Source organism: Sceloporus occidentalis, unplaced genomic scaffold, assembly GCF_023333645.1.
Source record: "Sceloporus occidentalis isolate IW3139 unplaced genomic scaffold, rSceOcc1.0.p SCAF_14, whole genome shotgun sequence".
Lineage (NCBI taxonomy): Eukaryota > Metazoa > Chordata > Lepidosauria > Squamata > Phrynosomatidae > Sceloporus > Sceloporus occidentalis.
The window spans coordinates 19,911,148-19,938,046 of NW_028316994.1; the positions used below are offsets into that span (position 1 = coordinate 19,911,148).

Consider the following 26,899-nt stretch of genomic DNA (forward strand, 5'->3'; position numbering starts at 1 on the left):
CTTTGCCTGCAGTTGGGGACACCTGGGAGACATCCTTTGCCCCCCTTTCCAGCCCCAAAAGGACCCTGTTGAATTCAGGAGACCCCCTTCCCTCTTGGGAGAACAGAGGCAGGGGATGGATCCATGCCAGGCAGAGCACCACAAAGCACAGAAAGGAGCTTTTGGGGCTTGGAGGGGGGTCACCAGGACCCCTAAATTCCAAAGAAGGGGCAGAAGGTGCTCAGGAGGATTTCTGCAGGCAAGGGCCTCCTGTGCAAAAACTGACAGGCGCTTGCATGGACCACAAAGAAACAAAGGCGGATGGATTCTGCTGAGGGCCAGTGTGGAAAAAGCATTACACAATTGGGCAGGAAACATGCGGGAGCGGGACATAAATGCTCTGCAAATTGCACTGCTGTCAGCTTTAATGTCTGGCAACCTTCCGAACGAGGAACGTCCAAGAGGTTCTGCTCCTAGCCCTCCTGCTCAGGTCTTGCAAAGGCAGGGCCAAGTCTTCCATCCACTGGAAGCGCTTTCCCGCTTTCCCTTCCGCTTTCCCCATCATTGTCAACTTTTCCAGTGAGTCATCTCACAATGCGTCCAAAGTGCCACAACCTCAGTTGAGTCATCTGGGCTTCGGGGAGATTTGCTCTTCAACCCATTTGCTTGTCTTTTCGGCAGTTCATGGGAGCCACACAACTCTCCCCTGGAAACGCATTCCAAGTGAGTTGATTCCCTTCCTGTCCGCTGACTTTGCTCTCCAGCTTTCCTATCCATTACAAGAAATCAGAATGGTCCTGGCGCTGGCATCCAACAATATATCTTTTCACTTGAGGATCCTGACTAGTTCCTTCCCAGATGCCAAGTCTTTAGTCTCTTATTTCTTGACTGCAGCCTCCATTTTGATCAACAGCTGAGCCAAGTTATAAGAAACGCTCAGCCATTTCCATGTCTTCCTTGCCCACTTTACAGTCATGTAAACCTGCTGATGTTTTTGTTGTTGTGTCCCTTCAATTCATTTCAGACACTAAGGTCACTTTTCTTGCCAAAATTGACTTCCCTCTGAAGCTAAGAGGGTGTGACTTGCCCAAATTAAGTTGTGTTTCCTGCTCTGGAGGGAGTAGAGACTTGAACCCAGGGCTGCCAGGTCTTAGTCCAGCACTCAGGCCACTATGCCCTGCTGGCTCTCAGGTGCGGTCATAATGCCAGAAATAGTTTTCTCTCCATAGAAACTGGTCCCTGCAAGACAAGGAGGGCAACTTCAGCACCTCTGGGCTTTTCTGCCCCAGGGTCCTTTGCGGGCCACAGGAACTGCCCCAAAGACCCACAAAATATAAGGGGAAGGACTTTAAACAGAGGCTGGATGGCCAATGGGGATGCTTTGATGGAGAGTTCCTGCATGGCAGAAGAATGGGGTTGGACTGGATCAGGGCCCTTTTTGGGGTCCCTTCCAACTCTATGAGTCTATGATTCTGTGAAACACTGCAGAACAAAAGCTGCCCAGAGTCCACCTCTGTTTTGTGTTTGCTTTTTCAGGGGGCAGGGACCCACAGAATCGTGTCGGAGAAGAGTCTGTGACCCATTTAAAACCTGATTTCTGCTTCTAGAGGCTCCAGGGGAGGCAACGCACCCCTTCCTTGTTTTGGCCAGAAATAAAAACAGTCCAAGGAAGTCTTTTGCCCAGACCTGCCTTGAATTGAGACCTGAAAGACCACAAGAGTCTGCCCACGGAAGGCCGGTTGAGCTGAGGTTTCATCCCCCAGAATCTTCACAAGGTGGAAAACGCTGGAGGAGAAACGGAGGAAGTTGCTGGAGTTTGGAGTCAATGGCGATTGCTCAAGAAGAGGAAACAAGAGAGAGAAAAGGGCTTGTGCAGCAATTCTTGCAATGTCCAAAACAGGTTGATAAAAGGAAAGGAAGAAGAAGAGGGAGGGAGGGAAGGTGAACTGCCCAACTGTGCTGCGTCTGGAATGGGGGGCTGGGGGCGAAGCCCCATTGACTTCACAGGAGGGGCGTCAGGGCACCCTTTGGTCTCCAGGGGCAAGAGATGGGCGCAAGAGAGGGTCCCATGTCCCAGGCTCCGTCCTCAGTCCTCCTTCCCATATTCTGGGTGGGGGCTTCCAAAGGTTCGCCTCCTACAAAGAGGGACCAGTTGCAGCCCCAGCTACGGCCAAAGGGATGATTTTGGGGGCAAAGCAGATCCACCCAGACTGTGGCAATGACATGTGCGGCCCACTTGCTGGGTGAGCAGCCCGGTGAAGCCCTTCCATGGGGAGGGGAGCAAATGGCCAAGGCATCCTGGGCTACTCCTTTTGGGCAAAACATAAACCCGGGCTAACAGCAAAGGGGGGAAGGACATCCCAAAACGCCCAGCTAGTGATGCTTGAAAGGGAGGAGGAAAAGCGCCCCCTTCGGAGGATCTTGGCGCTTTGAGCTGTATTCTCTGGGCAGGAATCGCGGGTTTGGTGCAAAATGTTGCTTTCTGGAGGCAGTTTTTAAGTCTCTATTGACAGACCTTCCGTAAGGACCCAGGCCCCCCTGCCCTCTCCCCCCCCGCAGGACTTCCAATCAGCTGCTCCTTGGAGCCCAGCTGAAGCTCCAGAAGAGCAGCCTCAGAGCAGGGAACCAGGGCCTTCAGAACAAGCGGCCCCAAGCCCTGACCCACCCTCGACTTTTCAGCCTCTGCCCAGGAAAAGGGAGCCTGGCCAGGGCATCCATCTGAGCTGCTCCTTTGGGCAGCCGCCCTGCCTTCCTGCTCCGATGACGGCAGAGACAGGCCTTGGCAAAGGACGGCTGCCAGACCCGGCCGGAGACCAGGCAGCCTGGCTGCCTGCCAAGGGACCGCCTGCAGCCCCAGCCCGATGTAGGCCTCCCTCGAGCTGCCCTGGGAGACTCCTCGGGGGCTGAGTCCGGTCTCCACTCACCTTGGAGCCGCGGGTGTACCTTTCGGCGCTCTCCACGCGCGCCACCACCGGCAGCCCTGGGCGGAAGAGGGCTCCCGGGGAGCGCAAGGGCTTCGGCTGGTAGACGGCCAGGAAGGGGCGCTGCTGGCCTGTGGGTCAGAAGGGAGGCTCAGCCGGGGGGCCTGAAGGGACCCCGCCCGCCCGCTGCCCGCCCGCCCGCCCCCCGAGGCCCACTCACCTGGGGCCCCCGAAGCAGGCTCCGGAAGGCGGCGGCCGGGGCTCTGCTCCTCGGGATCCAGCTGCAGCTCCAGGAGGTCCAGGGCCTGGGCGCCGGGGAGGGGGCTCTCGGGGCTGGGCATGGCAGCCTCCTGCGGAGACCAGGGGACCCAGAGGGAGGCTGACCGGGGGCCCGGCTGCAGGACGGACCCGTTCGGCCGGAGCGGCGGGTCAGTGGCAGGCAGCCGAGCAGCAAGGAGCCCGGAGGCAGGAGGCTGGAACTGGGGCCCAGGGCAGGCCCTCCCTGGCCGGCCCTTCCCAGTTGAGACTGGGCTCCTCTGCTGGGAGGACTGGGAGGAGGAGGAGGGGGTCTGGGGGGCTTGGGCCTCTGTCTTGCCCAACACCACTTTCCAAACTTTCCTGCTTTGGCTCCGAAGGAGAAGAGCCCGGCCCCGGGAGGGAGGGAGGGAGGCGTCCACACGTGACGCGGGGCGCCCGGCTGGGAAAGACGCGTGTTTGGGAGGGGCGCGGGCGGCTCCGGGGGAGAGGGCCAGAGCCCGGGAGCCCCTTCGGGGGGGGGCTGCACGTGAGAAATAGGAGGAGGAGGAGGCGCAGAGACACGTGTCTCGCCCGGGGGAGGGGAAGGGAGGGGGCCTCTTACCTGAAGGCAAAGGAGGAGGAGAGGTCCGAGGGAGGGAGGCGGTGGCCCCGCCCTCTTCTCGGTCCCGCCCTCTGGGCGTGGACAGAGCGGCCTCGGGGGCGGGGCCTCACTGGGGTCCCTGCCGCGTCTCTCGGGGGCAGATCCCGCTCCGAAGGAGGCAAAGGAGGAGGAGGAGGCAGGTGGGAGTCTCGGGGGGGGGGGCAAAGGGGCAGCCCCAGAGAGTGAGCAGAGGGTGGGTCTCCCGGTCTGTCTCTGCTGCCCCCCATCTTTCCCCACTGAAGAAAAAAGGATCGGCCCCACAACTTTTGGGACTCCCTTCAGCCGAGGGCGAGAGGGTCTCCCTGTGTGTCTGCCTCTCGCCACTGAAGGGAAAAGGCTCAGCCCCACAGCCCTTGCTCCCCAGACCCCTTTGGAAACCCCCCCCCATTAACACCCTTCTTTTCTCCCCCCAGGATGGGGTCCAGGTTCCTCCCCAGCTGCTTCCCGCGGGGGTCCCGTCGGAGGCGGAGGAGGGAGAGTGGGTCCGAAGGGGGTCAGCAAGAGGGCCCCCCCAGCCCAGGTAAGGAAGGGGGAGACCCTCCCCACAGGCCAGGAGAGCTGTCCCCCTCTGAGCCCCGTTTTCTTTCTTGCTCTCTCTCTCTCTCCCCCCCAGAAGCAGAACTCTCCTCAGACCTTCCAGGGCCCCGGTCCCGATCCACAGCGTCCACCAGCAGCGAGTCGGAGGCCTTGGGGGCCAGCAGCCGGGCCTATTTCAGCGGCAAGGCCCGTGTCTCCTTCCGGCACCAACTGGACTCCGAGAGGGACTCCACCGCCTGAGGCTCCCAAGGCACTGGACATACCACTGGACTAAGGACCCCCCCCCCCTTTGCTTGCTGATGGGGGGCACCCCAGGACGCTGGGCTAGACCCCCGCAACCAGAAAGTCAGTTGTGGGGAGGAAGGAGCTTTGCCTAAAGCCAGGCAGGCAGCTGCATGGAGAAAGTGGGGGGCAGGTGGGGCTCTCTATAAGCTTCTTGGCAAAACAGGCTTCACTTCCAATCTGCTTTGCTTGGCACTTGTGTAACAATAAAAGCAGCCCCACGTATTGGGAGCCCTGTGCAGATCATGCCTTCTCTTGCCTCCCCTTCTGCCCTTTCCCTTCCTGACCCTATTGATGTGGCGGGGGGGCGGGGGTGCGCACAGAAAAGCATGCGTGGGAGGGGGGCGTGGAGGCACAGGGCCCATGCCACGCAGACTGCTGCTGGTAGTGGGGAGGTGCCCCGTCTGGAAGCAACTTCGGTGCTGGCACCCGGCCCAGAGGAGGAAGAGGCAGGCTGGAGCAGGAACAAGGGAGGCCCCCCTCCCAAAACCCACAGCCGCACCCCATTACTCAAGAGGGGAGAAGGGAGGGGCAAGAAGAGCAAGGCCTGAGCTGTGCCCCCCCAAATGCTATCCAAGGGAGGCTGGAGGGGGCAGCCTGGAGTGCCAGGCGTCTCCCCCCTTATCTCACCCAAGCCACAAGGGAGTGGCAGCAGCCACAACAGCCCTGCATGGTCTGACAGCAAAAAGGGGGGCAAGAAGCTCCATTGAGCAGAGCAGGGGGGCAGAAGGGCACTGGGCCCAAACTCCACACCCCACGGCCTTTCCCTCTCCAAGAAAACTAGCCTTCCCACAGTGCCTGGGGGGATCCAACTAGCTAAACCAGACCAATGCCCCCCTCCCACTTTGTCGGCCCCTCTGGCCCTGCAAGCCCCCTCCCTCCAAAATGCAGGAGTCAGAGAGGAAGCAGAAACACACACTCACATGTGGACTCCCATCTTTTAATACCTTGTTATTAAACCTGGGTGAAAACCCAACAACAGAATGGCTCCCGCAACAGGCGCAATTCACAACAACAGTAACTATAATATTACACAAAGAGGGTTCTGCTGCCAAACGGTATGGCCTTCCCTCCACAGATCAGACCGGCTCCTTCTTCAGAGGGGGGAGAAGCGGGGCAGTTCGTTGCCCAGGATGACCTTTCGCTCCACGCCGTCCTTTGTGATGGCCGCCAGGCGGATCACACCGCCGCTGGAACCATCCCGGTCCATGGCCAGGGAGAGGGCTGCGGGAAAGAGGGGGAAAGAGGGTGGTTAGGTTGCCAAGACAGGAGGGGACCCTACAACCTAAGCCCCCAAAGCCATAGGGGTCCTTCTACAGAGGGAGGGCCCCTACATGGCTCTTGAATAGACGCTTTCCTTACCGTTGGCAGTGAAGGCCAAACACTCCTCCTTGCTCATCCCAGGCTTGTAGGAGGCATCGACGTAGCCATAGATGTAGGAGCTGCCAGAGCCCCCGATGGAGAAGGGCTGCCGGACCATCATGCCCCCCATGGGGACGGAGTAGACCTGGAATTAGGAAAAGGAAGAGCACACAGAAGATGAGTCCACGATCCTCCCAGGGGCTTCTTGGCTGTGGGGAGAAGAGAGCATCCAGCAGTTGGACCTGGGCTGCAGAGCCCCCCTCCCCCAGGAGCTCAGGTGCAGCCGGGGGGGGGGGCAGAAGGATGGGCTGCTTGCTTTCCCTCCCTGTAACTCACCTGGCCCCCCTTGCGCTTGTCCCAGCCGGCCACCAGGATCCCGGCTGTGAGGTCCTCTCGGTATCGGTAGCACATCTCCTTGAAGAGGTTGGCCGCTGTGTGGACCAGGGGCCGCTCATCCAGTTCAATGCTGGAGAAGAATTGGGGGAGGGAGGGAGGGGCGAAGAGGAAGAGTGTGGGTCACCCCAAGAAGGAGAAGACTGTGACTGTGAATTCCTGCATGGCCCTTGTGGTCTCTTCCACCTCTATGATTCTAAAACAGGCTGCAGGTGGAAAACAGTGCCGCCCATGTGTTTATCCCAATTTCCCATCAGTCTTTGCAGCAGATTGAGGCATCATGGGAGCTGCAGGGGAGACCATCTGGAGGGCCCACTGCTCCCTCCCCCATTGCTCTACTTTATCCCCCTTTATATATTTTGCCCCTAAAGCCCAGGTTCCTTGGCCCTTTCCACCATGCAAAAAACCCCACTCTCCCTGCAACTTCATTGCAAGAATTCAGCCATTGCTAAAGCTGCAGGGATTATTTCAGAATCCAGATGAGTCAGTCTCTGGATTTTTCCAGCCCGGCCCATGAGAGCCCAGAGCTTAAGCGGCCTTTCTGTTCTGGAGCTGTTTATCTCAGGGAACATAAAAGGGAAGAGAAGAGTGAGGAAGGACAGGCGCAGAAAGAGAGACTTCTCACTATCCTCGCTTGCAGATTAGATACCTCTCCCCTTCACCTCAATTTTCCAGGAGTCTGTTTGGGTATAAAAAGACAAGGAGGAAGTTCAGGGGAGAGGGAGACTTTAGGGGGGGGAACTGCTTTATCAGGTGGTTTTGTGGGTTAGACCACTTCTGCAAAAGCAGTGATAGAGCAATCATGCCGCCTGAAGAACCAGGTATTTTCCATCCTTGCAGTGCAGGCCTTTTGAAGGAGGGGAGTTATTTGGCACAACAATTTTGAGAGTAAACAGGAACAAACAAGAACAGCTAAAGACACGAAGGCCCAGGAAGGCAATCTATAAATGAGGGAAACACCCCTTTTTCCCAGTGGAAAATTTAGCAATGTTAGAAATGTAAAAGAAAGAAGGAAAGGAAGAAAAAGAAAGTCAGATGAACTATTTCCTTTTTTGGAATGACTGCAGTGCTTTTCCAGGTAATGTCCTTACTCAGCTACCAGGGACTTCGCACCATAAAGGTTTGCAAGTTAAGGAGGTCTATAGATTTGGACAAAAACAATTCCAGGGCAAACATTATTATTATTATCATTATTATTATTACTATTACTACTACCACCACCACTATCCTGCCTTTTCCTCAGATTGGAACCCAAAGCAGCACCCGAAATGGCAGGATGCTGGCTTATTGCAGAAGACATGCAAGAGGTGTTTCTGCCCCTCCTGGAGGCTGCCTCCATCCAAACAGGAGAGCAAATGGGGCCTTACTTATTGCAACATTAATAGCACTCCCAAAAGTTTGTTGTTTTCAGTGCTAACTCAGACTCTGTGTCCAAATATGCCACTAGCCTGGTCTGGGCAATGAGACTGTTTCTGTCCAGCTAATATGCTTAATTTTATTACAAGGCTGGTGGCTTTGTTTGTATTTTGCTACTTTTCAGGAGGCAAAAGCTTTCCCTCTAGAAATGTAGATTTCCCCTAAAAACAATAAGGGGGGTGAGAACTCCTCTCTGCACCTTGGCTTCAAAATTGCCCTTTTTCTTTTACATCTGTATGTATGACATGGCCTGGGAGGCATTATAACATTCCAAATAACAGGTTCTCTTCCTTCCTGACTCTGTTTATAGAGTTCCAAAACAATAGCTGGGGACTTCAGGCAAACCCACCGATGCATCTGAGGAAGCAGGAAGGTTCATGCAACCAACTTCTTTCCTTCAAAATCCATTTGCCAACTGATATGCCAGATGGACACAGCAATACCTTCGAGTTCCACCCAATAAAATGTTGGCAGATGGATTTTTTTTAAAAAGTCAGAAAATGGGGGGGGGGGGGGTCCTTGCTACTAGAATCTTTAAAAGAGCCCCAAATAAGCAGGATCAGCCCCCACATACTGTTGGTCTGGACTGGCTTTTGTCCCTTCCCAGCTGCCACCTGAGATTCTCTCCATCAGGGGCCAAAGGGCAACAGCTCTTCCCACTCTGTTGCTCCCCTTTACCTGCCCCCTATGACTGGTCTTCAGAGGTAGATGGCCCCCTCCCTGCCAGAAAGTTCCAATTTCCTCCCTGTTTCTAAAGCAAAGAGAGTTCCCCTTCATGTCTGTTGCTTGACCAACAGAGAAGGCGTTCTGGGTACATGGTGGGTCCCTCCAGACCCTCCCTCAAAAGCCCCCCCCCACTGTACCTGTGGAAGCCCAGCTGGTATGTGACAGCATCCGCGATGGCCTGGGTATCAGCGGCTGAGCCTGACCGGCAACAGAAAATGTGGTCGTGGATCTGGGTCAGCTTGTCCGTCACTCGGTTGGCAATGTAGGAACTGCAAGAAACAGGAGAAAGAAGCATCAGCTTGGGAGCCCCATGAGCGGCTTCAGCCTGGCTGCACTGGAGGGGCCAAGGAGGAGGGCCTGGGCAGCTGCTGAACACTCTGGACATGAGAATGCCCCAGACCTGGTCAAGCATCAGGAGAAGCCATGCCATGTTTGCCATTTCGGCATTTAAAGCCCTCCATGGGCTGGCCCCTCCTTACTTATCAGACCTTATTTCTCCTTCCCACTCCATTGTTCCCTCCGTTCTGGTAGTCAAGGCCTACTGTCTCAGCCCAGGATTTCCTCTGCCCCATCCTGGATTCGCCCCTTTTCATTTGCTGTCCCTCACTCCTGGAACCTTCTTCCCCCACAAGCAAGAGCCATCACTTCTTTAACCAGCTTCAAAACGGAGTTGAAAACCATCCTGTTCAGAGAAGCCTTCCCAGGCATTGCATAATTACTATCTGATGTTCTTTTGTTGCCTGTTTATCGATCCATTTCCTGTATTGCTATGTATTGTATATGTATTATCCTACTGGAGAGTATGTATTTTCCCTGGAAGAAGATTAACCATCCTTTATGAAGCCAAGTCCTCCCTCCAGTCCATCTGCCTTGGTCCAGGCCTTGGAGGTAGAGAGGAACTGCTGGACCTCTTACTCTTTCCCTCCACCACTCCCTTCTCCTTCTATGTCATGTCTTTTTAGATTGTAAGCCCCAGGGCAGGGAACCATCTAACTGAAAAGACTGCATGTACAGCGCTGTGTAAATTTACAGCGCCTCATAAATAAAGGTTAATAATAAAAATAATAATAATAATAATAATATTTGCTTCTGCTAGTTTCCCACAATTCCTCTTGCTGGGTCAGCCCAGAGGTCAAGGTGCGATTGAGGCTCCTAGCCCCCCCCCCCACATGGCCCTCAAGGGGCAGCCAGCTCTTTTGTGTCCCCTTCAGCCCCTCCTCACTCACCCGGTGGTGGTCCTGGAGTCAGCGCCAATGACCACCCCTCCGTCAAACTCCACGGCCATGATGGTCGTCTGAGAGAGAAGATGGAAGAGTCAGGAGGAAACAAAGGTGCTCTGTGTGGGGGGAGGGATGTGTGTCCTCTGGAGCCCACCCCCAGGAACCCCACCAGCTCTGCCTTTTCCCCTTCCTGCCACTTATGGTGGGAAACGCCTGGTGGACTCATGGGAACCCAGCGGAGCCCTGAAGACCCAGACCCAAAGGTGGCTTCTCCGGTCCAGCAGCCTCTTCAGCCAACAACCAGCCAGAAGGAAGCTCAAGCCAGGCAGGGCTCAGTTGGGCCTCCAGGCTCCCTCCTCTCTGGCCAGACTTGCTTGCTCCTCGGACCCTGGACCTTCCTCCTTTTCTCCAGCAAACATGTCTCCAGTGCCCCCTTCTTCGCAAAAGAAAACCACTCGCCCCAATCTCTTAATGCCAGCCCAGAAACACACTGCATTTGCCTCCATCTGTCCCTTCTCTCCTCTCCCAGGACCTTCCCTGCTGACGCTTTTACCAGCATCCCTTGGTGGGAAGGGACCACTGCTGCTCCAGAGACTCAAATAGGGAGCAATGGATGGAAGCTACAGGAAAAGAGATTCCACCTTAACATTAGAAGCAACCTCCTGACCATAAGAGCTGCTTGACAGTGGAAGATGCTTCTGCCTTGGAGGGCAATGCAGTCTCCTTCCCTGGAGGTTGTCAAACAGAGGCTGGGTGGCCGTCTGCCTCAGGGAGGCTTGGAGGGAGAGTTCCTGCATGGCAGAAAGGGCTCCCTTCCAATTCTAGGATTCTGTGGCCTTCCAGTCCCTTCCAGTCTTAGCTGGGGGCCCTCCCAGGACAGGACTAGGGCGCCTGAGTCCCTGGCCTGCAGCTCTCCACCAGCAAGAGCCAGGCATGATGGGACATGTAGTCCCCAAACGCCTGGAGTCCCCAGCTGGCACCCTGCAGGGCTGTTGGCAAGCATTGCACTGAGTTCAGGAGAGGCCTTGCGCCTCTCCCAGACTCCAAGGCTGCATCCACACTGGAGAAGTAACCCGGTTCGGCGCCGCTTTTAAGTCTTCCTGGCTCAAGGCTATGGAATTCTGGGAGTTGGAGTTTAAAAAGCTCCGCCCCGCTCTGGGCCCACAACAAACTCCAACTCCCAGAATTCCTGAGCCAGACAAAGAGTCAAAGCGGAGGCAAACTGGGCTATTTCTCCAGTGTGGATGCAGCCCAGCTCCCAGCAGCGTCCCTCGGCGGGGGCTATGCTTCTGGTCCTGGGCCCCTCCGCAGTGGGCTAGGCCTTACCCCGGTGGTCTCGGCCTGGTGGGTCCAGTCCGGGCAGCCCCCCGACAGACCCAAACCCGCCGCCGCCGCCAGACCGGCTCCAGCCCTCATCGTCCTCGCCGCCGCCATCTTGGATCCGCGCTGTCGCAAAAACGCCGAGCCACGCCGGGGAGGGAGGCGCGCTTTACGGCGCCCTAGAGCTAGGAAAAGGTTAGAGTGGGCGGAGGAAGAACGCCGCTCTCGCTGTGATTCGCTCCCTCTGCGCATGCCCGATACGGGTCTAAGCCTCAGCCTCGAGGCCCTTCTCAAAGGCGCCCGCTCCTTTGGGTCGTTAAGCAAAAGAAGCCGCTGCGTGTCTCTTCACTTTCATATCTCTATGGTTCATGTTCCGTGGTCACCTGACCGGCTCCCCTCTCGCTTCCTCCTCGGAGTCCTAGAGCGGCTCCACTGTCGCCTGGGGCGGGACTTCCTACTTCCGCCCGTCCGCGGGAAGCAAGGGAATCATTGGGGCTTTTCTGTGGAGTGGCGGCAGAGGCGGAAGTCCCCCGGCGGCCATTATGGTTGTTGTTGTTGTTATTCTTCAAGCGCGCCCTGCAGTGTAGGGCGGGGCTGATCGCGACAGGGCTGATGGGAGCCGCAGTCCAAGACCTTCTCCTGGGCTGGGAGCAGTGGCGCTGGCCCCCTTTGCCCAGAGGGGTTTCGCCGCCTTCGCTTGGCCTGAGGCCGGGAGAGCGCTGCCCCAACGCCCCTGAGGGCAAGGCTTGCTCTCTGAGGCTGAGAGAGTGACTTGCCCAAGGTCGCCCTGCGAATGGCTTCCGTGGCTGAGCAGGGATTCGAACCCTGGACTTCTGAGTCGCAGCCAAGGCTGGAGCCACATAGAAAGAGGAGGAAGTCTGGTTGTTGGTGGGCAGCTCCTTCCGCAAGGGCCAGCCTCGGGGGCTGCCCACTTCCAAGGCCCTCTCTGCCAGAGCCAAGCGCTGACCCAGAGGCAAACTGCGCCGGACCTCAGCTGCAGCCAGCCTCTCTGCAAACTCCTGGGCATCATCGTGCCTCCTCAGGAGCCAGCCCCACTGGCTGCACAAGATGGTTGCCCAGCGCAAGGCCCTGCGCCTGCTCTTGGGAGCCGAGGGGGCGCTGAGAAGGGAGAAGGAGCCACGCACTGCCCTGGCCTTTCCCCCTTTCAGCTCTGGCACCACTGTCGGGGTCAAAGAAATGTACTGTCTAAACAGTAAGGCACTGTTTACACAATAACAATAACAATGACAAGGCACAACATTAACAGCCATGGCAGACAGCTTCAGCATGTAGAGAAAAGCCTGGAATGGAATGGGAGAAATACAGGGCAGTGGAAAGGGAGAAGAGAGAAAGAGGCCAGGGAACTCAGCTGCCTCAGGGAAAAGGAGAAGAAGACTCGAATGTGTGGCTTAGATAAGAAACTGAAACCGCTGCAAGTGCGGATGTATGAGTACTTGCTGTTTGTAACACAGTAACAGAAGCCTGTGTCCATTGCTCAGGGTGCAGACTTTGGAGGACAAATCCCGTCTGTGCCATTGCATGCAATAAAAGCCATCCGTTGAACCAAATTTGGGCTGGAACTCTGTTTTTTGACCTTAACACCACTGCCAGGAAAGTGTGTGTGTGGATGCTGGAGCTGCTGCTTCTGGCCCAGTGGATGATAGAAACCATCAGGAGGGGCATCGGAGGCACACCACTTCCTTGCCCCAAGTCTGTTGGCACCCGCCATCTCTGCCCTTCCTCTTGGCTTTTTGGTGAACTGGGGGCTGGGCTGCATTGCTCTTGGGGCTGCCTTCCAGCTCTTCTAGGATTCTAAGCATCTTTGCCTTGCGCCTCCTGTGAACCGTGGCCCAGCCTTTCTCTTCCTCCCCAATGCTGCTCTTCCTGAGGTTTGCCTCCTTGCCAGCTGCCCACCTGCCTGGAGCGCCTCCGAAACAATCCCCAGGCCCCCAAGACCCAGCAGCCCTACTCAGATGAGGGCTTATGCTGAGGACCAACTGGGTCAAAATCCCAGTCTCACATCTGTTTCCCAGCCCCTGGTCACTGGCCTCTTTCTTGCACTTTCTGGAGCTTGTTAAAATGTTGTGAGTCCAGATTGCCACCAACATTGTCATCCTTTGTGGCCCATGGTCCTTAGAAGTGATATGTGTGTGCAACTCTTCCATGCATGTAGGATTCACATGTGCATGAACCCTAATGTCTTCACACCTGGCCCTATGGCAGTATTTCTGAGACTGATGAAATGGATGGAGATTACAGTTCCCTTATATATGCCTTTAATCGTCTCCCCACAGAAAGCCACCACTCCATTTTTTTCACGGGGGACTCATAAACATTGCAAGCCCAGCTTTCTTTGAAGGAGAAAACATCTGCTAAGAACAGCAGCACCCTGGAAATTGGAAAACGCCCAACAAGTGACCAGGAGAGGGAGAAGCAGAGTCAGTTTACTTCTTTTTATCTCTGTAAAAATGATGCCATTCTCCCAAATGTTGGACCTGAACAGGGAACCTTGCAGCTGCTGCCCTGCAATAAAGTAATTGTCTATCTTTTTCAGGACAGAAGTGGGCCTGGCACTCCTGACAGTCAAGAGCTGGTCACTCCACAGTCCCCTCATCAGTCTCGGGCCTGGGATGCTCCTCCAGAGTGAGTCCCCTGAGCTGAACCTGCAAAGGAAGGGATGTGCCTGGCTTTGCTCCATTGGAAAGAATGCTGTTTGGCCAACGCAAAGAGCCGTTCTGCCGGGTTCAGGGCAGATCCAGCATCCCATGGGTGGCATACACCTCATGGGTGACATTGTAGACCCGGGCGATGCTCTGGACGGTGGCCAGGAGGACAGCCTTAGCCAAGTGCTCCTCCTCGGCACAGATAACGTGGTAAAGCTCCCGGCGGGAGGGCAGAGCCAGGAAGGCCAGAGCGGCCGCCTGCCGCACCCACCAGCTGTGGTAAGGGGCCAGGGCCTCCTGGTAGGCATCCGCGCACATCTGGGAAGGGTCCCCGTTTGCCTCTTCGCTGGCCCCCAGTTTGTGCAGGAAGAGCTGGAGCCACTTCAAGGCTCGGTGGAGGCGCAGCAGGGTCCGGCAGCCAGAGGGATTCCGGCTGGGCGGCAAGGAGTGGAAGCCCACCAGCCCCCTGGACAGCTCATAGCCCACCATGCCCTGGAGGGTGCGGTAGTGGGGCCCGTGCCGGCCCTGCAGGTGTTTCTCCATGATGGAGATCTTGCTCTGAGTCTCCCCGGAAATCAAGCCAAAGGCCGCCCCAAGCGAGTCCATGAACCTGCAAAGGAGGAGAGGGGCGCAGGGGTCAGGCCTGCTGGACAGAGGTCTGCAGGGAGGCCCCAAATGCTTCTGAAGCAGGAATCTTAAACAGCCAGGAAACCCACCTGGGTCACTTGTGTCCAACAACTTTTGTTGTTGTTTGTTGTGTGCCTACAAGTTATTTCTGACTTGTGGCGACCTTATGGCAAACTTAGGGTTTCTTGGCAAGAGGAGGTTTGCCATTGCCTTCCCTTGGGGCTGAGAGAGTGTGACTCACTCAAGGTCTCCCAGTGGGTTTCATGGCTGAGCTGAGATTTGAACCTTCGTCTCCAGAGTCATAGTTCAACATGCAAACCACTACACCATCTAATGGCTCTCATCTAACAACCTGGGCCCTACTAAAGAGCATACAATGGCAGAATGCAGAGCACATATTGATGCATATCACATTTCACATTGCAATTATGCAGTGTTGTGTCACGATGTGAGTTTAGAAGTGATTTGCTTATCTTATGCCACTGGTATCCAGCATTGTTGTTTTTAACTGCCATCAACTCAACTTTTGTTTATCCTCATCCAGAGGGTGAGAAGGGCAGGCCAGCTCCATTGGGCCTGGCCTAAAGGAAGAAGGAGAGCCCTCCCTCCGGTCCATCTGCCTTGGTCCAGGCTCAGGGCAAGAGTTGATCTGCTGGACTTTCCCTCCTTTCCCCACTGACATTCCCTTCTCCTTTGGTGTCTTGTCTTTTTAGATTGTAAGGCTGAGGGCAAGGAAATGTCTAGCTAACAATTTGTAAGCCATATAAATATTCTAAATAAATAAACCCTAATCTGCCCCAATTAAGTGGGTTTTTTTCGTAAACCAAAAAGGACTGGGGGAAACTCTGCCATGGTCCATGTGTGTCGCAGTGAATTGGAGGTACGGAGGGGGTGAGGTTCACAGTGCCTCCCCCACAAAGGCCTCTATGCACCCAAGAGGCTGCATGATTCCCACCCGTGGCCTGAGCTCCTCATGGCGGTGAATGCAATACAGTACTCAGAGGCAGTGCAACTTCTGTAAGCAGAAATAAAGGTCACTTTGGATGGACAAACACCTGGCCTTTGTGTGTGTGTGTGTGGGGGGGAGACTGGGGAAGGATGGGAGGAGGCCAGGCAGCATCTGGAACACCAGCTACTCTTGCCGTTTGCCATCCCAGGAGTTTATAAGCCAGTGGGAAAGCCATGAGTCCTGGTGTGCCAGATGTGCTTCAGAGGCCATGGGTCTCTCTCACTCACCTGATCAGCTCTTTCCAGCCCTGGAGGTATTCCCAGAGGAGGACTTCCCTGCTGGGAGTGATGCTGGCCGTGAAGGCTCTCAGCATGTCCTGGATGCGAAACCCGGTGGTGCCCTGGGAGGTCTGGGTGCAAACGGTCTGCAAGGAGGGGGCTTCCTGAACCTTTGTGGAGGCATCTTGTACCTTTGTGGAGGGTGGCACAGACAGCAGCAGCAGCAGCTAAGAGGAGAGGAGGAGAAGCAAGGAGTGACCAGTCTGTGCAGACTGAGCCAGGGCTGAAGTTATTAGGTAGTCCTCCCAATTCCCCTTTGTTCCCTCCCTCTCCTTAATCCAGCTTCAGTGGCAATCCCACTCCCAGGGCCCTTTTTCCCTCTGCAGCAACAGCGGAATGATGCCTCTGATTTTAACCACCATGGCTCCATGCTATGGAGTCCTGGGATTTGTAGTTGTCCTCTCTTAGTTCCCCATTGTTCCTCATGCATAAAGTTTGCCATCTTGACCAAATCCATTTGAAAAGAGAAAAAGAATGAAATCCAGGCTGCATCCACACTGGAGAAATAGCCTAGTTTAGCAGCGCTTTAACACTTTCTGGCTCAAGGCTGTGGAATTCTGGGAGCTGGAGTATGTTGTAGGGTCCAGAGCAGACCAGGCCAGAACAAACTCCAATTCCCAGAATTCCATAGCCTTGAGCCAAGATGCTGAAAAGCTGTGCCAAACAGGGTTATTTCTCCAATGTGGATGCAGCCTTAAATTCATGCAGTTTAAAGTGCAAGCGTTGTTTGCGCTCCAGTAATTCAGCTGATGAAAGAGGAGAGGAAAAACCCTGCCCTTCCCAGTCAGCTCAGGCAAAAGCAACGGCTGCAGCCTCTCTTAGTTCCATATTATTCCTCGTGAGTAAAGCTTGCCATCTTGACCACTCTGGTGTTGCTTGGCCACCTGAGCCCCAGCTTTCCTCTAAGAAGTGTTGGAGTGTAGAGTTGATGCATGAGCCTCTTACCTTCTCCTTGCCTTCTTGGCTGGGCGACAGTGGTCTCTCCCCAGACCCATGGCAAGGCCGTCCCCCCCAGACGCAGGCGGACAGAGGGAGCTCTGCTGTGGGGCAGGGAAGGGAAGGTGGTCAGGGTCCCCAGGCCAAGCAGGTTGGACAGGAACACCCCCCCCCCCAGCAAAAGAAAACAAAACCTATCTGGATGATGCCTTTTTTTTCCTGCAGCCTCCCCCCCATGAACATTTCAAACAAAAATGAACAACATTGGTTTTTTTAATAGTTTCCTTTAGGCCCCCGCCCCACGCAGGTGGCCCCATGCCTTGGCCCCACTGAAGCATCATCAATGGGGCTGCTGGACCTTACTCCATGCCACTCAGGGCTTATGAGGAACCTGCCATCCTAAATGAGGGTGCCAGCTTCTGGGCCACACAGGGCTCCATCAGACACGAGGAGCTATTTGGTTTAATGTCCCAATAAGAAGGGTGAGGGGCTCCCCATAGGAAGGGTTGCCTCTGCCTGAAGGAGCCCTATGTGGCCCTGAAGCTGTCATTGTCCAGTGATGGCAGTGAAGGTGGGCTCAGGCCCTGGAGGGCGGCTGATGGAGGGCTGAGGGGCTTTGGCACATTTCCACATGGTGGATATATGTGAGGAAGGGTCATGGGGGAATGCCCCTGGTGCTGATGTGTGTGCCCTTATGCATGACATGTGCAAGGAAGAACACCTCCACCCTTGACCCCAACCACACAACTTACGGAGGCGCAGACTGGAGAAGGAAAGGAGGAGGAGGAAGACCCCCAACGGAAGGAGGAAGAGCAGGCGGCAGCAGAGGCGTGGAGGAGCCCGCCCAGGAGCACCCATGCCCACCCGCTTGTCCGCACCCGGGGCTTTGGTCGCCATCTGGGCTCAGCCCCTTGCACCCTGACCCGACCCAGGAGGCTCTGCTCAGCTGGGAGATAAGGAGCCCTTATCAGGGACACAGGAGGGAGGGAGGGAAGGACAGAGAGGCTTCCTCTGCATACGTGTGCGTGTATAAAGAATTGGGGGAAGGGGTCTCTGCTGCAAGAGCATCCCCACCTAAACCCCCTTTGGGAGGTCCAAAGATGGGTCTGTGTCATTCTGCATGGAGAGATCTTCCTAGTATTCACATTAAAGGAACACAAAGCGATTATAAAGTGAACTGCTTTGTAGTTACTTTGAGTTGGGAAGATCTCTCCAACAGAGAAAAAGCAGCCCTCAATCTCATTAGGTCAGAGTCGAGGCGCGGTCACCAAAAAACGTGGCTGTAGGGCCAAGTTTTAGCTTGGCACTGGAATGATGCCAATGTCTGTGCCAAGCAGGCCTCCAAGGCGAGGGCATTGCACAGCCAGGGCGCCACAGCAAAGAAGCCCCTGCATAATGTATTTCCTCCACTTCTGGGACACAGGGGAGACTAGTGTTGCAAAGAACAGACTGCTTCTGAGCTTGTGCAGAGTGTGTTAGCATGGCAGTTTACCAGAGTGGAATGGACTGGGTTGAGGCCTCTTTGCCCTTCAGTGCCTTTCAGATGCCACAGAGCTGCTGCAGAGTGTATGGAATTGCTAGAAATAACATGTACTCTGAACATGTTCAGAGTACCTTTCCTTCCGGTGCTGGCGGTGTGTGACTTCTTTGTGGTGACCCAGCCCAGAAGGAGGGCAGTCTAAGCCCCAGTACCTCTCTGGGGGGGACCCACATCTGGCTGATTAAAGGTTTCTATCCTGGATGAAGGACCCCAGAGGGGAGCCCTGACCACCCCCTTGTTCCCCATCCAGTGGAGGCAGAAGAGGAGGAGGAAAACTTCCACAGCTTTCTTTCTCTCTGCCTTTAGCCAATTTGCAACCCCCCAAAAGACAGACTTGTCATTGGCCTGCACCTCCCATTGCCCTCACCCCATTTGGGCAGAACTTGAGGCAACCTTGTGCAAAGCAAGGCAGAGTGACCGCCCTCCCCTCCCTCTGGGTCCCCTTCTTTGTGTGACAAGGGATGGCTGCAGGTGAGGAAGTTAATGATTGACTGGCCAGAGGGACCTTTGGCCCCAGAGAAGGACTCTAGCCCTGGGGGGGGGGGAGTAGTGGGGAACATGCCACCCTTTAGATGCCCCTGGACTGCAGCTCCCAGCAGATTACTTGACAGCATAGCCAACGGACTGAGGAAGGATGGGAGGTGCAGTCCAACCAGAAACAGACAGGCATGAAGCTGAGGACAGTTTTAAGGGGAGGGGGTTCCCTGGAGGGAAAACAGGGCCTGGGGGCTCTTCTGCCTTCTGGGGTCGGTGGCCTTGCCCAGCAGAGGCAACGAGAGGCACCTGCATTTGCCAAGGCAGCAGCAAGCGAGTGGTTGGGTGGCCAAGGCTGGCGCTATGAGAGAACTGCAGCTTCTCGGAATGGCCACTCCAAGGCTCACTGGTGCCCACCTTCTCCCTGAGGCGGCCAGATTCTGCCCCTGGACCCACATGGGTTTCTCCCTGTTGTTGTGGGCATCCAGGTTGACTCCAATTTTTGGCAGCCCTTCAAGGGGTGAGACTTCTCCATAATGGCTTTGCCATCATGGCTCCCTCTGGGCTGAGAGAGTGTAGTCTGCCCATGGTCATCTAGTGGTCTTTTACACCAGAGAACTGGGACGCAGCTGGCGCCATGCCTCTTTGCCCAAAACTGACCCAGGAAACATCAGCTGTCCTCTTTGTGTGACTTTTGCTCATTTGCCGGGGAGGAAGAGGCTTAAAGAAGAGCCATGTAGGAACGGACCAAAGAAGGCCTCCCCAGCCTAGGATTCTGCCCTCCCATCTTCCCATGGCCAAGCCATTGCCCCCAAGGGGAGCCCCACATGCAGGACAGGGGGCATCGGCACTCTTTGTCCCATGCTCTGACACTCAGAGGCACACTCGGACTGGGATAGCATCCTCTTCCATACATTCCTCCTATCCCCTTTTCAAAGCCATCCAGGTTGGCAGCTGATACTATCTATTGTGGCAGTGAGTTCCACAGTTCAACAGCCCACTTAAATATGTTCCCTTCTACCTCTGGCCTCTGAAAAGCAACCTCCCAAGGCCCCTTCCAAGTCCCTTCTCTAAAACTTTATGTAGCCTTTTGGCTGAAAAGGGCTGCCACCTTTGCCTTAAAGTGGGCACTGATGGCAGCCCTCTTCTTTGGATGCATGGAGTGTGAGGTGGCATTTGTAGGTGTATCTGCACATGGGGGGGGGGGGCTGGGGAGGCTGGGATGTGCTCAAGGGGAAACAAAGTGTGGCTTTTGTTAGCCTTCCGGAGCTCTGGGGCTCTTTTGTTTTGAATGCCTCTTTTTAGCTCTCCTTTGCATAAGGGCCTCCTCCTCCTCCTCCTCCTCCTCCTCCTCTCAAGGTTATTTCTTCACATTATCTATTCCTGACCCAAAAATACAAGTTCTCTTTTCTCTGATTGGCTCAAAATCCAAAACCAGTAATCCAATTATGTCTCCTTCTTCCAATGAGAGATGCAAATCAGGAGCTCAGTCTAGGAAAAGGTGTGAGTGTGTGTGTGATGTTTTTGCAGGTGAGACGGGTTGCAACATCCCTTGTAGGAGGAACAGCTTGGCTGGTTGGACTTGCCAACAAAATGCCCATTTGTGCCCTTTTTCTGGCCAGCGGGGCAGATTAGAGGGCGGTCCGCTTTCCTGGACCCTTTTATTCTAAACTAATACCAACTGGCCAAACCTGCCCTGGTGTTGTGCCAGCACAGATGGGTGGGTGCTATGGGTGAGCACTTGTGGGTCAGGTTCCTGGGCATGGGGTATAAATCTGGCCACATCTTAGAGCCTTTGGCATTACGTGGCTACTGGCGGCTGCAATGGGCATGTTGGGGTGCAGAAGCCTGGCCTTTGTGGTGCTCTTGCTCTCGAGGTCCCTGGCAGACAGAAGGGGCACCCTGGACTACGCCTCCATCATTGGGGTGCCCAACGGGGGTCCCTGGGGCATCTGGGCCTGGCAGGAGATGTGCCCTCAAGGGACATACACCACTGAGTTCAGCATCAAGGTCACATGATCTCCGGTAGTCTGGGAACTCACCAAGAAGGGTTACAGCCCTGAACCTATCAGAAAGGGGCACTGCCAGGGTGAGTGGCGTTTCCACCCCGATGTAGCCCACCGGCTGCAGGGGAGCCCTTTTTTTACCCACTGAATTCAAAATGGGGAAGGGGTTTTGCCTGGACCTGCTAATCCAGCCATGGGGAGGAATCAAAGCAAGGCCCCATGCCAACTCACTTTCTTCCTCTCCTCTGGCTCTCAGATTGGTTGTTTGGAGTGGCACCCCTGAGAATAAGAGGAGGGGTCTTTCTTGCCCTCTCAATATTTCCTGACACAATAAGTGGGGAGATAGCCAGCATGGCTTCGTGGTTTGGGGGCTGGACTAGGGCTCCTCTGGGAGAACAGGGTTTGGATCCCTGATCGGCCATGGAAACCCCCGGTTGATGGCGTGCAAGTGGCACTCTCTCTCAGCGCAGAGGAAGGCAACAGCTGGCCAAGGAAACCCTGATGGAGGTTCACCTTGGGATCGTCATTAAGTCAGAAGCAATTGAGAGGCTCACAACAAGGAGAACAAGAGGGAGGCATCGGGGCACCCAAGGAAACTGGCGTCTAGGGGCATTCTCTTTTCCAGGACTGTGGCCAGGGATTCTGGGATGGACAGTCTCCAAAGGGACTTTCTTCAGGGAGGAATCCCTTTAGGTAGCCCAGCAGTCCCTTGGTCTGGCCTGGGTGGTAGCCATGGCTGGACCCACACATCTGGAGTCCATGTGAGGGGTTCCGGAGTGCCCTCTGTGGATAGCCTTGGGGGCTGGGGCTCCAGGGACACTTTTTGGGAAGGAGCCACTAAAGGGGGGAGGGGTGCCCTTTCAGCAAATCCTCCCTCTGCACTTTCTTACTTTCTTTCTTTCTTTCTTCTCAGGTGGAATCCTATCAGGGGGCTGCCAAAGACGACTTGGGGCTGAATGGAGTCCGGCTCCTCTGCACGCGTGGCGGTCATGGAGACAAGCGTGAGGCCCATGCCGTGGAGTCGCAGAGCGGACGGTGATCCTTTGGCTCTCTGTGGTTGGGGGTGGGCAGGTGTGGGGTGCATCTCCTGTCTTTTGGCAGACCTGGTTTGTGGTGGGGTCTGGACCATGTGCGCACATACTCCTGGGCACAGTAAAGTGCAGTTGTCCCCCCGCCCATGTCTGGAAGTGGTGCCTCGGGTCTCCTCCATCAGAGGGACAGTGGCTGCGGTCTGGGTTTTAGACCAAACTTTAAAAGACCCCTGTGGGATCAGTCTAAACCCACAGCAGCGTCATCCCCTCACTGACATAAAATCCACCACGGACAGCAGGACTAGTGAGAAGGGCTAATGGGGGCTTTGGGGGCCACTGTGCCTTGGGGCAAAAGCTTCCTGTTTGAAGGAGGCAGGGAAAGCTGAAGCAGAAAGCCTGAAAAAGTCTCTACTCTTGCAGGGCCAAATGGCTGCGGAGTGGGAGCAAACTAGTGGCCACAACTGGCACAGAATGGGCCCCCCACTAATTACCTTGCCCACCCACAGCTCCATGGGGCTGGCATCCTGACGTGCTCTTTCTCTCTCTTTGCCCAGGTGGGGGCTCTGGTCGGAGGTTGCCTGGTGCCCCCCTGGTGGCTACCTGGAGCGCTTCTCCCTGCGAGTCCAGCCAGTCCGGAGCGGCCCCCAGGACAACGTGGGAGCCACCAACATCCGCTTCGCCTGTTCGGGTGGGGAGACCCTGGAGGGCCACGGCCTGACCTGGGGGGGTATGGGGCATGGAGCCCCCCTTGCGAGAAGGGCCTGTGTGGGATCCAGATGAAACAGGAGCCCCCCCCCCCCCCGGTGGAACTCTGAGGGACGACACTGCCCTCAATGATGCCCGGTTCCTCTGCTGCAGCCGCTGAGATGCCCCACGCCAAACTGGCATTATGAACTCTCACAGCCAAATGGAGCCTCCATACTCAGGTGCAGTCTACCCTTCAGGCCCAGCAGAGAAAGAAGGAGCATCCCCTGCATTCCCAGAATCTTCTGCTTTGCTCCAAAAACTGTGTGCCCTCCCCATGAGAGACCCTCCCCTTCTAATCTGGCAGTGAATGGGCCACAGTGGATGAAGAACGCTTTTATTCCTGGTCTGTCCGAGACAGAGCCGCCTTTGGCAACAGAGAGGTGGAAAGGGGGCCGAGGCGAGGCGTCTCCAGAGGAGTGTTTGGGGGTCTCTGCGTGGAGGAAGAGGAGCAGCAGCTCCAATGCCGGATCCCTCGCGGCCTCACAGCCCTTCGCCCTGCCAGGGAAGCCAGGGGCAATGGGTCAGCGTGTGTGGACAGAAAAGAGGGTGGCCTCTGCCAACAGCTGAGCAGCTGGATGTTCACCAACAGAACCTTTTTTGGCCAAAGGCATTTGCAGTGTTTGCCCGCAGCTTTAGTCCAGTTACAGGACTGCAGAAGCTGCATTTATTTAATTTGACCTTTTCCTTGCTGCTCTGGAGTATTTTTCTGCTTGGATGTTATGCTGCAAGGCCTTCTCCATTTCTCCTTCCGCTGCCCCTCTTTGGCTCTCCCAGCAGGCAGACTCAGCCCCCAAAGATGATTTCCCCTCAGGCTTTTCCCTGGCTAGGTCCAGAGGGTCTGGGCCCCAAAGCAGAGCTATCAAACCTGGCGGGGGGGGGGGGGGGCAGTGGAAAGAAGGCTACGGACCCCCCCCCCTCCAACAGTCTGCCTGACTGTCTGCCTCCCCAGATGCTAAGGTCCCCTTGCTCCAGCGCATCAGGGCTTCCCATCCACTCTGTCCCCCATCCCAGGGGGTTCCCCCAGCCGCCCCCTTACCTCCCGGTCGGCCCCCTTCCGGCAATCCCCACACAGGGTCCCCAGGAGGCCATTGACCACCTGCACCCCACACAGCACCAGCTCCAGGAGACCCAGGCCCAGCAGGATGGAGAAGAGGACGATGTGCCATAGGACCACGTTCGGAGGGGCCACGCACTGGTCCCATATGGTCTGGTTGTAGAGATAGCTCTGGCTGTGGGTCAGAGGGAGAAACACACATGCACACAGTGGAGCATGGGGCAGATGGGCACCTCCAGGGCTCCTCTGGTGTCATTGGGGTGGGGGCATAGAAGAGAGGGGTCCTGTTGAACCCCGTATCCAGAAGCTAGAGGATGCAGGACAAGGGTCTGGGAGGAGGACGGATGAAGTCATCCATTTGGAAGGGACCCCAGGGCTCTTCCAGACCCCCCCCCCAATGGCAGTGCAGGAAATTCGCTGCCAAACCATCCCTGAGAGGTGGGCATCCAACCTCCAAAAGGGTTCAGGGGTGGCTGAGGTTCACCGGAAAAGCCCCCCAGGTTTGCCCCCTGAGTTCTCACCTGAGGTCCTTGAAGGGGGTCCCCCACTTACGGTCCTGCGTCTCACAGCGGGGTCCATTGGTTAGGGCTGTGGAGGCCACCACCAGGCAGTAGAAGGCCCCCAGGCCCCCGAAGGCGGAACAGAAGACAGAGCGAAGCATCTGTGGTAGCAGGGGAAGGATGGAGAGAAGGAAGGAAGGAGGGAGAGAGAGACAGAGACAGAGAGAGACCGTGTACTATGGCATACATATGCATCACTTGCCTACAATATTTTGGAAAGCGTCCCCCCCTCTTCTCCTGATTTCGAACTCAGGGCCTTTTTCCTGATGGTAAAACTGCTCTCCTCCTTGGACCAGTCATCTTAGCACATGGCTTCCTCCTCTATGGGGTAAGGAGGTTTTGAATTTGGAGTCTCCTGCTCTGCTTTCTGTGAGCCCCCAAACCTGTTGCCAATGCCAAGGCTCAGCCCTGTCTCTGGCCAAGAGAGATGTGAGTGTTTCTGGGCATACACAGAGTGCTTTATTTGGTGCTTAGAAGAGATCAGTTGCCATTAATGGGACTTAAGTGAGGATATGCAAAGAAGCTGCACAAGTTATTCCACTACTTTAAAAACAGGCCGTTGGAAGTAATTTTTCCGCTACCTTCCCCTGCCTCCCAAAAAGAGAACCAGAGAAACCTCAACTTGGAAACCATATAGAATCACAGAATCCTAGAGTTGCAAGAGACCCCAAGGGACCCGATCCAGTCCAACACCATTCTGCCATGCAGGAACTCACAATCAAACCTGGCTTTTTGGAATCACAAATCCCATAATGCTTTTTGAGACTACAAATCCTATCATCTTGCTGGCTGGGGGATGCTGAGAGTTGCAGTCCAAAACAGGTAAACTTTCCAAAGCCTTAGCAAAAATATCTCCCCCTTTCAATGCATGGGTATGCCCTTCACTCGCACCCGCACCCATTGTGAATTGCTTTCACAATTCTTCTCATTCTTGAAGAAGGGCAGGGAGTTTTATTTCTGTTCTCCCCAAATGTGAAGTGTGAGATGAGTAAAATGTCCCATCCTCACAGGGTCCGGCGCTGACCCATTCCAACTTGAAATGAAGTAACTGAGAGGAGACATCTATTTGAAATGTGATGTTCTTGATGTAATAGCCTGGATAGCCATCTCTCGGGGGTGCTTTGATTGGGAGTTCCTGCATGGCAAAATGGGGTTGGACATGATGGCCCTTCTTGCAGTCTCTTCCAACTGTAGGATTGTATGAAATATTTCAGTGACTTCCCCTCTGGGCTTCAAGAGTGTTGTGGGAAAAGAGCTTGAGAACAGGATTCGTACCCGGCACCGATTCCCGCAGCATCCGTATCCGCAGCATCCCTTCCCTCCGGCCCGAACAGCCGAGCATCCGGTGCAGAGGACCTGAGATAAACCAGGGAGAGAAACACCAGCCTTGGTGGGTTTTTTCCCATTCTCTCTTCTTGTCCCCCAAGACACCCCCCCAAAGAAAAGGCGACTCTGCAATTGCAAGCCCCCCCCCCAAGTCCCTTTGGGCCTTTAAAATACCCAGCATTGTTTTGGGGACAACACCTTTATTAGGCCGACCAGGAAAAAAATGAACAGACCCAAAGCACAAAAATGTGTGCAAGTTTCCAGGAGCAGCAGATCTCTTCCTCACTCAAAGGGAAAGGGGAGCAGGCATGGAAGCCCCAGATCAGAAGCCCCCAGACCCCAAAGTATCCATCAGTGCTTTGTCCCCCCAGGAACGCCTTCCCCTGTAAGGCTGGGGGGGGGCAAAGGTCACCTGGCTTGCAGATAAGCCCCATGCAGGTGATCTCCTGGCCCAGGTAGAGAGGTCAAAGGTCAAGAGTGAGGGAAGGAGGGGGCGGGCATCTCTTCCTTGTAGGTGGGGAGGGGGTGACTGTGGGGGGCTGAGAGTCAAGGGGCTCCTGAGGAAGGGGGCCTTGGGCAGAAATCCACTGGGCTCCTGGGTGGGGGTCTCCACCTGCCTCTGCTCAAAGGACCAAGGAGGGAGTCTCCTTCCCTGGAGGTCTTTAAAGAGACATTGGATGCCCACTTCTCTGGAGTGCTTTAGCTGTGTGTTCCTGCAAGTTTGGGTGGGTGGGTGGGTGGGTTGGACTACATGACCTTTGGGATCTCTTCCAACCTTATAGTTATATGGTTCTTCCTGGAACATTGGGACAAACTGCCTCAGAGGATGATGGACACTCCTTTTTGGAGCATTTGGATGAGCACCTTTCAGGAATACTTTAGCCATGGATACCTGGGCATAGCAGGGACTGGATTACCCTCGGGGTTCCTTCTTACTCTAAGAGCTTCCAACAACCCTATGGCCAGCTGGGACAGAGTGGTGTGCAGGGCAGGATCACCCAGCCCTCCCAAGTTCCCACCCAGCTGCCGTGGGTCTGTAAAAGGGGACTGGCCACAGAGCGAATCCCTCAGAGCAAATCCAGGCGTCTCATGGAAGTGAGCCAAGCTGTGTTTTGTGAAGAAAACAGCTTCCTCTTGCTGAGCTCATTAGGCCCCTGAAGAGGAACTCTTCCCAGGCCTGAGCAGCCCCCTTGCCTCCCTCATGCCTTGGCGTTGCACATCCTCAAGGAAGCCCCCAACCCCCGTCCCCCCCATCCTCCCTGCTGCCGTGGCCCTGCTCCATGGAACTGGTACTCACCATCAGGCCTCCCCCGAGGAGACCCCCCAGGAGCCAGACCTGGAGGGTGATGCCATCAGGGGTCCACTCCCGCTGGGCATTGGGGAACATCAGGAGGACGTTGGCCACCATGCAGGCCAGGCTGGCCACCACCAGGGTGAGGCCCACCAGCCGGGAGCACTTCCCGGTACACATGGCGGAGGTGGCACTGGAGGCACTGAGGATGGACCCGTGGTGCCAAGGCGGCTGATGGGGCCGCTTGATCTGGCTGTTTATTCACAGATAAGCCGGGCAAAGGGCTCTGTGGGGAGACGCTGC

At 55.7% G+C, this 26,899-nt stretch overlaps 6 protein-coding genes across 7 annotated transcripts in view; 2 read left to right on the top strand and 4 right to left on the bottom strand.

Annotated features, from left to right (window-relative positions):
* Positions 1–3,783, bottom strand: part of PLD2 (phospholipase D2) — a 42,768-nt gene extending 38,985 nt beyond the window's left edge. The window contains exons 1-3 of the mRNA XM_089480171.1: positions 3,760–3,783; positions 3,121–3,250; positions 2,904–3,031 (exon numbers count right to left, since the gene is read on the bottom strand). Coding sequence (XP_089336297.1) covers positions 2,904–3,031; positions 3,121–3,241 — 249 coding nt within the window. The 5' untranslated portion in view covers positions 3,242–3,250; positions 3,760–3,783. The remainder of the gene's footprint in view (positions 1–2,903; positions 3,032–3,120; positions 3,251–3,759) is intronic.
* A 26-nt stretch (positions 3,784–3,809) lies between these two features.
* CUNH17orf114 (chromosome unknown C17orf114 homolog) lies at positions 3,810–4,861 on the top strand. Of its 2 annotated transcripts, none has more exons than XM_089480173.1 (3): positions 3,810–3,938; positions 4,212–4,318; positions 4,412–4,861. In XM_089480173.1, exons 2-3 carry the CDS (start codon positions 4,213–4,215, stop codon positions 4,573–4,575), a joined length of 270 nt encoding a protein of 89 aa, XP_089336299.1. In that variant the 5' UTR covers positions 3,810–3,938; position 4,212; the 3' UTR covers positions 4,576–4,861. The 2 variants fall into 2 exon arrangements, with proteins under 2 accessions (XP_089336299.1, XP_089336300.1); XM_089480174.1 differs by having other exon boundaries at positions 3,810–3,934.
* A 680-nt stretch (positions 4,862–5,541) lies between these two features.
* PSMB6 (proteasome 20S subunit beta 6) lies at positions 5,542–11,201 on the bottom strand. The gene is made up of 6 exons (XM_089480172.1): positions 11,061–11,201; positions 9,741–9,808; positions 8,652–8,783; positions 6,316–6,445; positions 5,980–6,124; positions 5,542–5,841 (listed from the first exon to the last, which is right to left on the bottom strand). The coding sequence occupies exons 1-6, from the start codon at positions 11,166–11,168 to the stop codon at positions 5,714–5,716; spliced, it is 711 nt and encodes a 236-aa protein (XP_089336298.1). The 5' UTR covers positions 11,169–11,201; the 3' UTR covers positions 5,542–5,713.
* A 2,120-nt stretch (positions 11,202–13,321) lies between these two features.
* Positions 13,322–17,464, bottom strand: GLTPD2 (glycolipid transfer protein domain containing 2). Its single transcript, XM_089479732.1, has 4 exons — positions 17,446–17,464; positions 16,577–16,671; positions 15,581–15,798; positions 13,322–14,327 (listed from the first exon to the last, which is right to left on the bottom strand). Exons 1-4 carry the CDS (start codon positions 17,462–17,464, stop codon positions 13,799–13,801), a joined length of 861 nt encoding a protein of 286 aa, XP_089335858.1. The 3' UTR covers positions 13,322–13,798.
* A 2,941-nt stretch (positions 17,465–20,405) lies between these two features.
* VMO1 (vitelline membrane outer layer 1 homolog) lies at positions 20,406–22,513 on the top strand. Its single transcript, XM_089479733.1, is given in 5 exon segments — positions 20,406–20,591; positions 21,501–21,622; positions 22,173–22,342; positions 22,345–22,406; positions 22,409–22,513. Coding segments are annotated over 5 exon segments (615 nt in total). The 3' UTR covers positions 22,484–22,513.
* Positions 22,514–22,683: 170 nt separating this feature from the next.
* Positions 22,684–26,889, bottom strand: TM4SF5 (transmembrane 4 L six family member 5). The gene is made up of 5 exons (XM_089480119.1): positions 26,603–26,889; positions 25,255–25,335; positions 23,941–24,080; positions 23,402–23,594; positions 22,684–22,860 (listed from the first exon to the last, which is right to left on the bottom strand). Exons 1-5 carry the CDS (start codon positions 26,774–26,776, stop codon positions 22,846–22,848), a joined length of 603 nt encoding a protein of 200 aa, XP_089336245.1. The 5' UTR covers positions 26,777–26,889; the 3' UTR covers positions 22,684–22,845.
* Between the last annotated feature and the right edge of the window lie 10 nt (positions 26,890–26,899).

Bases quoted from the DNA above. Each gene is read 5' to 3' on its own strand.
- TM4SF5 (XM_089480119.1), bottom strand. From the start codon at position 26,776: ATGTGTACCGGGAAGTGCTCCCGGCTGGTGGGCCTCACCCTGGTGGTG. The intron at 25,336-26,602 runs GTGAGTACCAGT...GGTTTATCTCAG, and splicing joins TCCTCGGGGGAGGCCTGATG to GTCCTCTGCACCGGATGCTC. The intron at 24,081-25,254 runs GTACGAATCCTG...CTGCTACCACAG, and splicing joins GCTGCGGGAATCGGTGCCGG to ATGCTTCGCTCTGTCTTCTG.
- GLTPD2 (XM_089479732.1), bottom strand. The intron at 15,799-16,576 runs GTAAGAGGCTCA...CTCTCCTCTTAG, and splicing joins GCCAAGAAGGCAAGGAGAAG to CTGCTGCTGCTGCTGTCTGT. The intron at 14,328-15,580 runs GTGAGTGAGAGA...CCTCCTTTGCAG, and splicing joins GGCTGGAAAGAGCTGATCAG to GTTCATGGACTCGCTTGGGG.
- CUNH17orf114 (XM_089480173.1), top strand. From the start codon at position 4,213: ATGGGGTCCAGGTTCCTCCCCAGCTGCTTCCCGCGGGGGTCCCGTCGG. The intron at 4,319-4,411 runs GTAAGGAAGGGG...TCTCCCCCCCAG, and splicing joins AGAGGGCCCCCCCAGCCCAG to AAGCAGAACTCTCCTCAGAC.
- PSMB6 (XM_089480172.1), bottom strand. From the start codon at position 11,168: ATGGCGGCGGCGAGGACGATGAGGGCTGGAGCCGGTCTGGCGGCGGCG. The intron at 9,809-11,060 runs GTAAGGCCTAGC...CTTCTCTCTCAG, and splicing joins ACCAGGCCGAGACCACCGGG to ACGACCATCATGGCCGTGGA. The intron at 8,784-9,740 runs GTGAGTGAGGAG...TGTTTCTTGCAG, and splicing joins GACTCCAGGACCACCACCGG to TTCCTACATTGCCAACCGAG.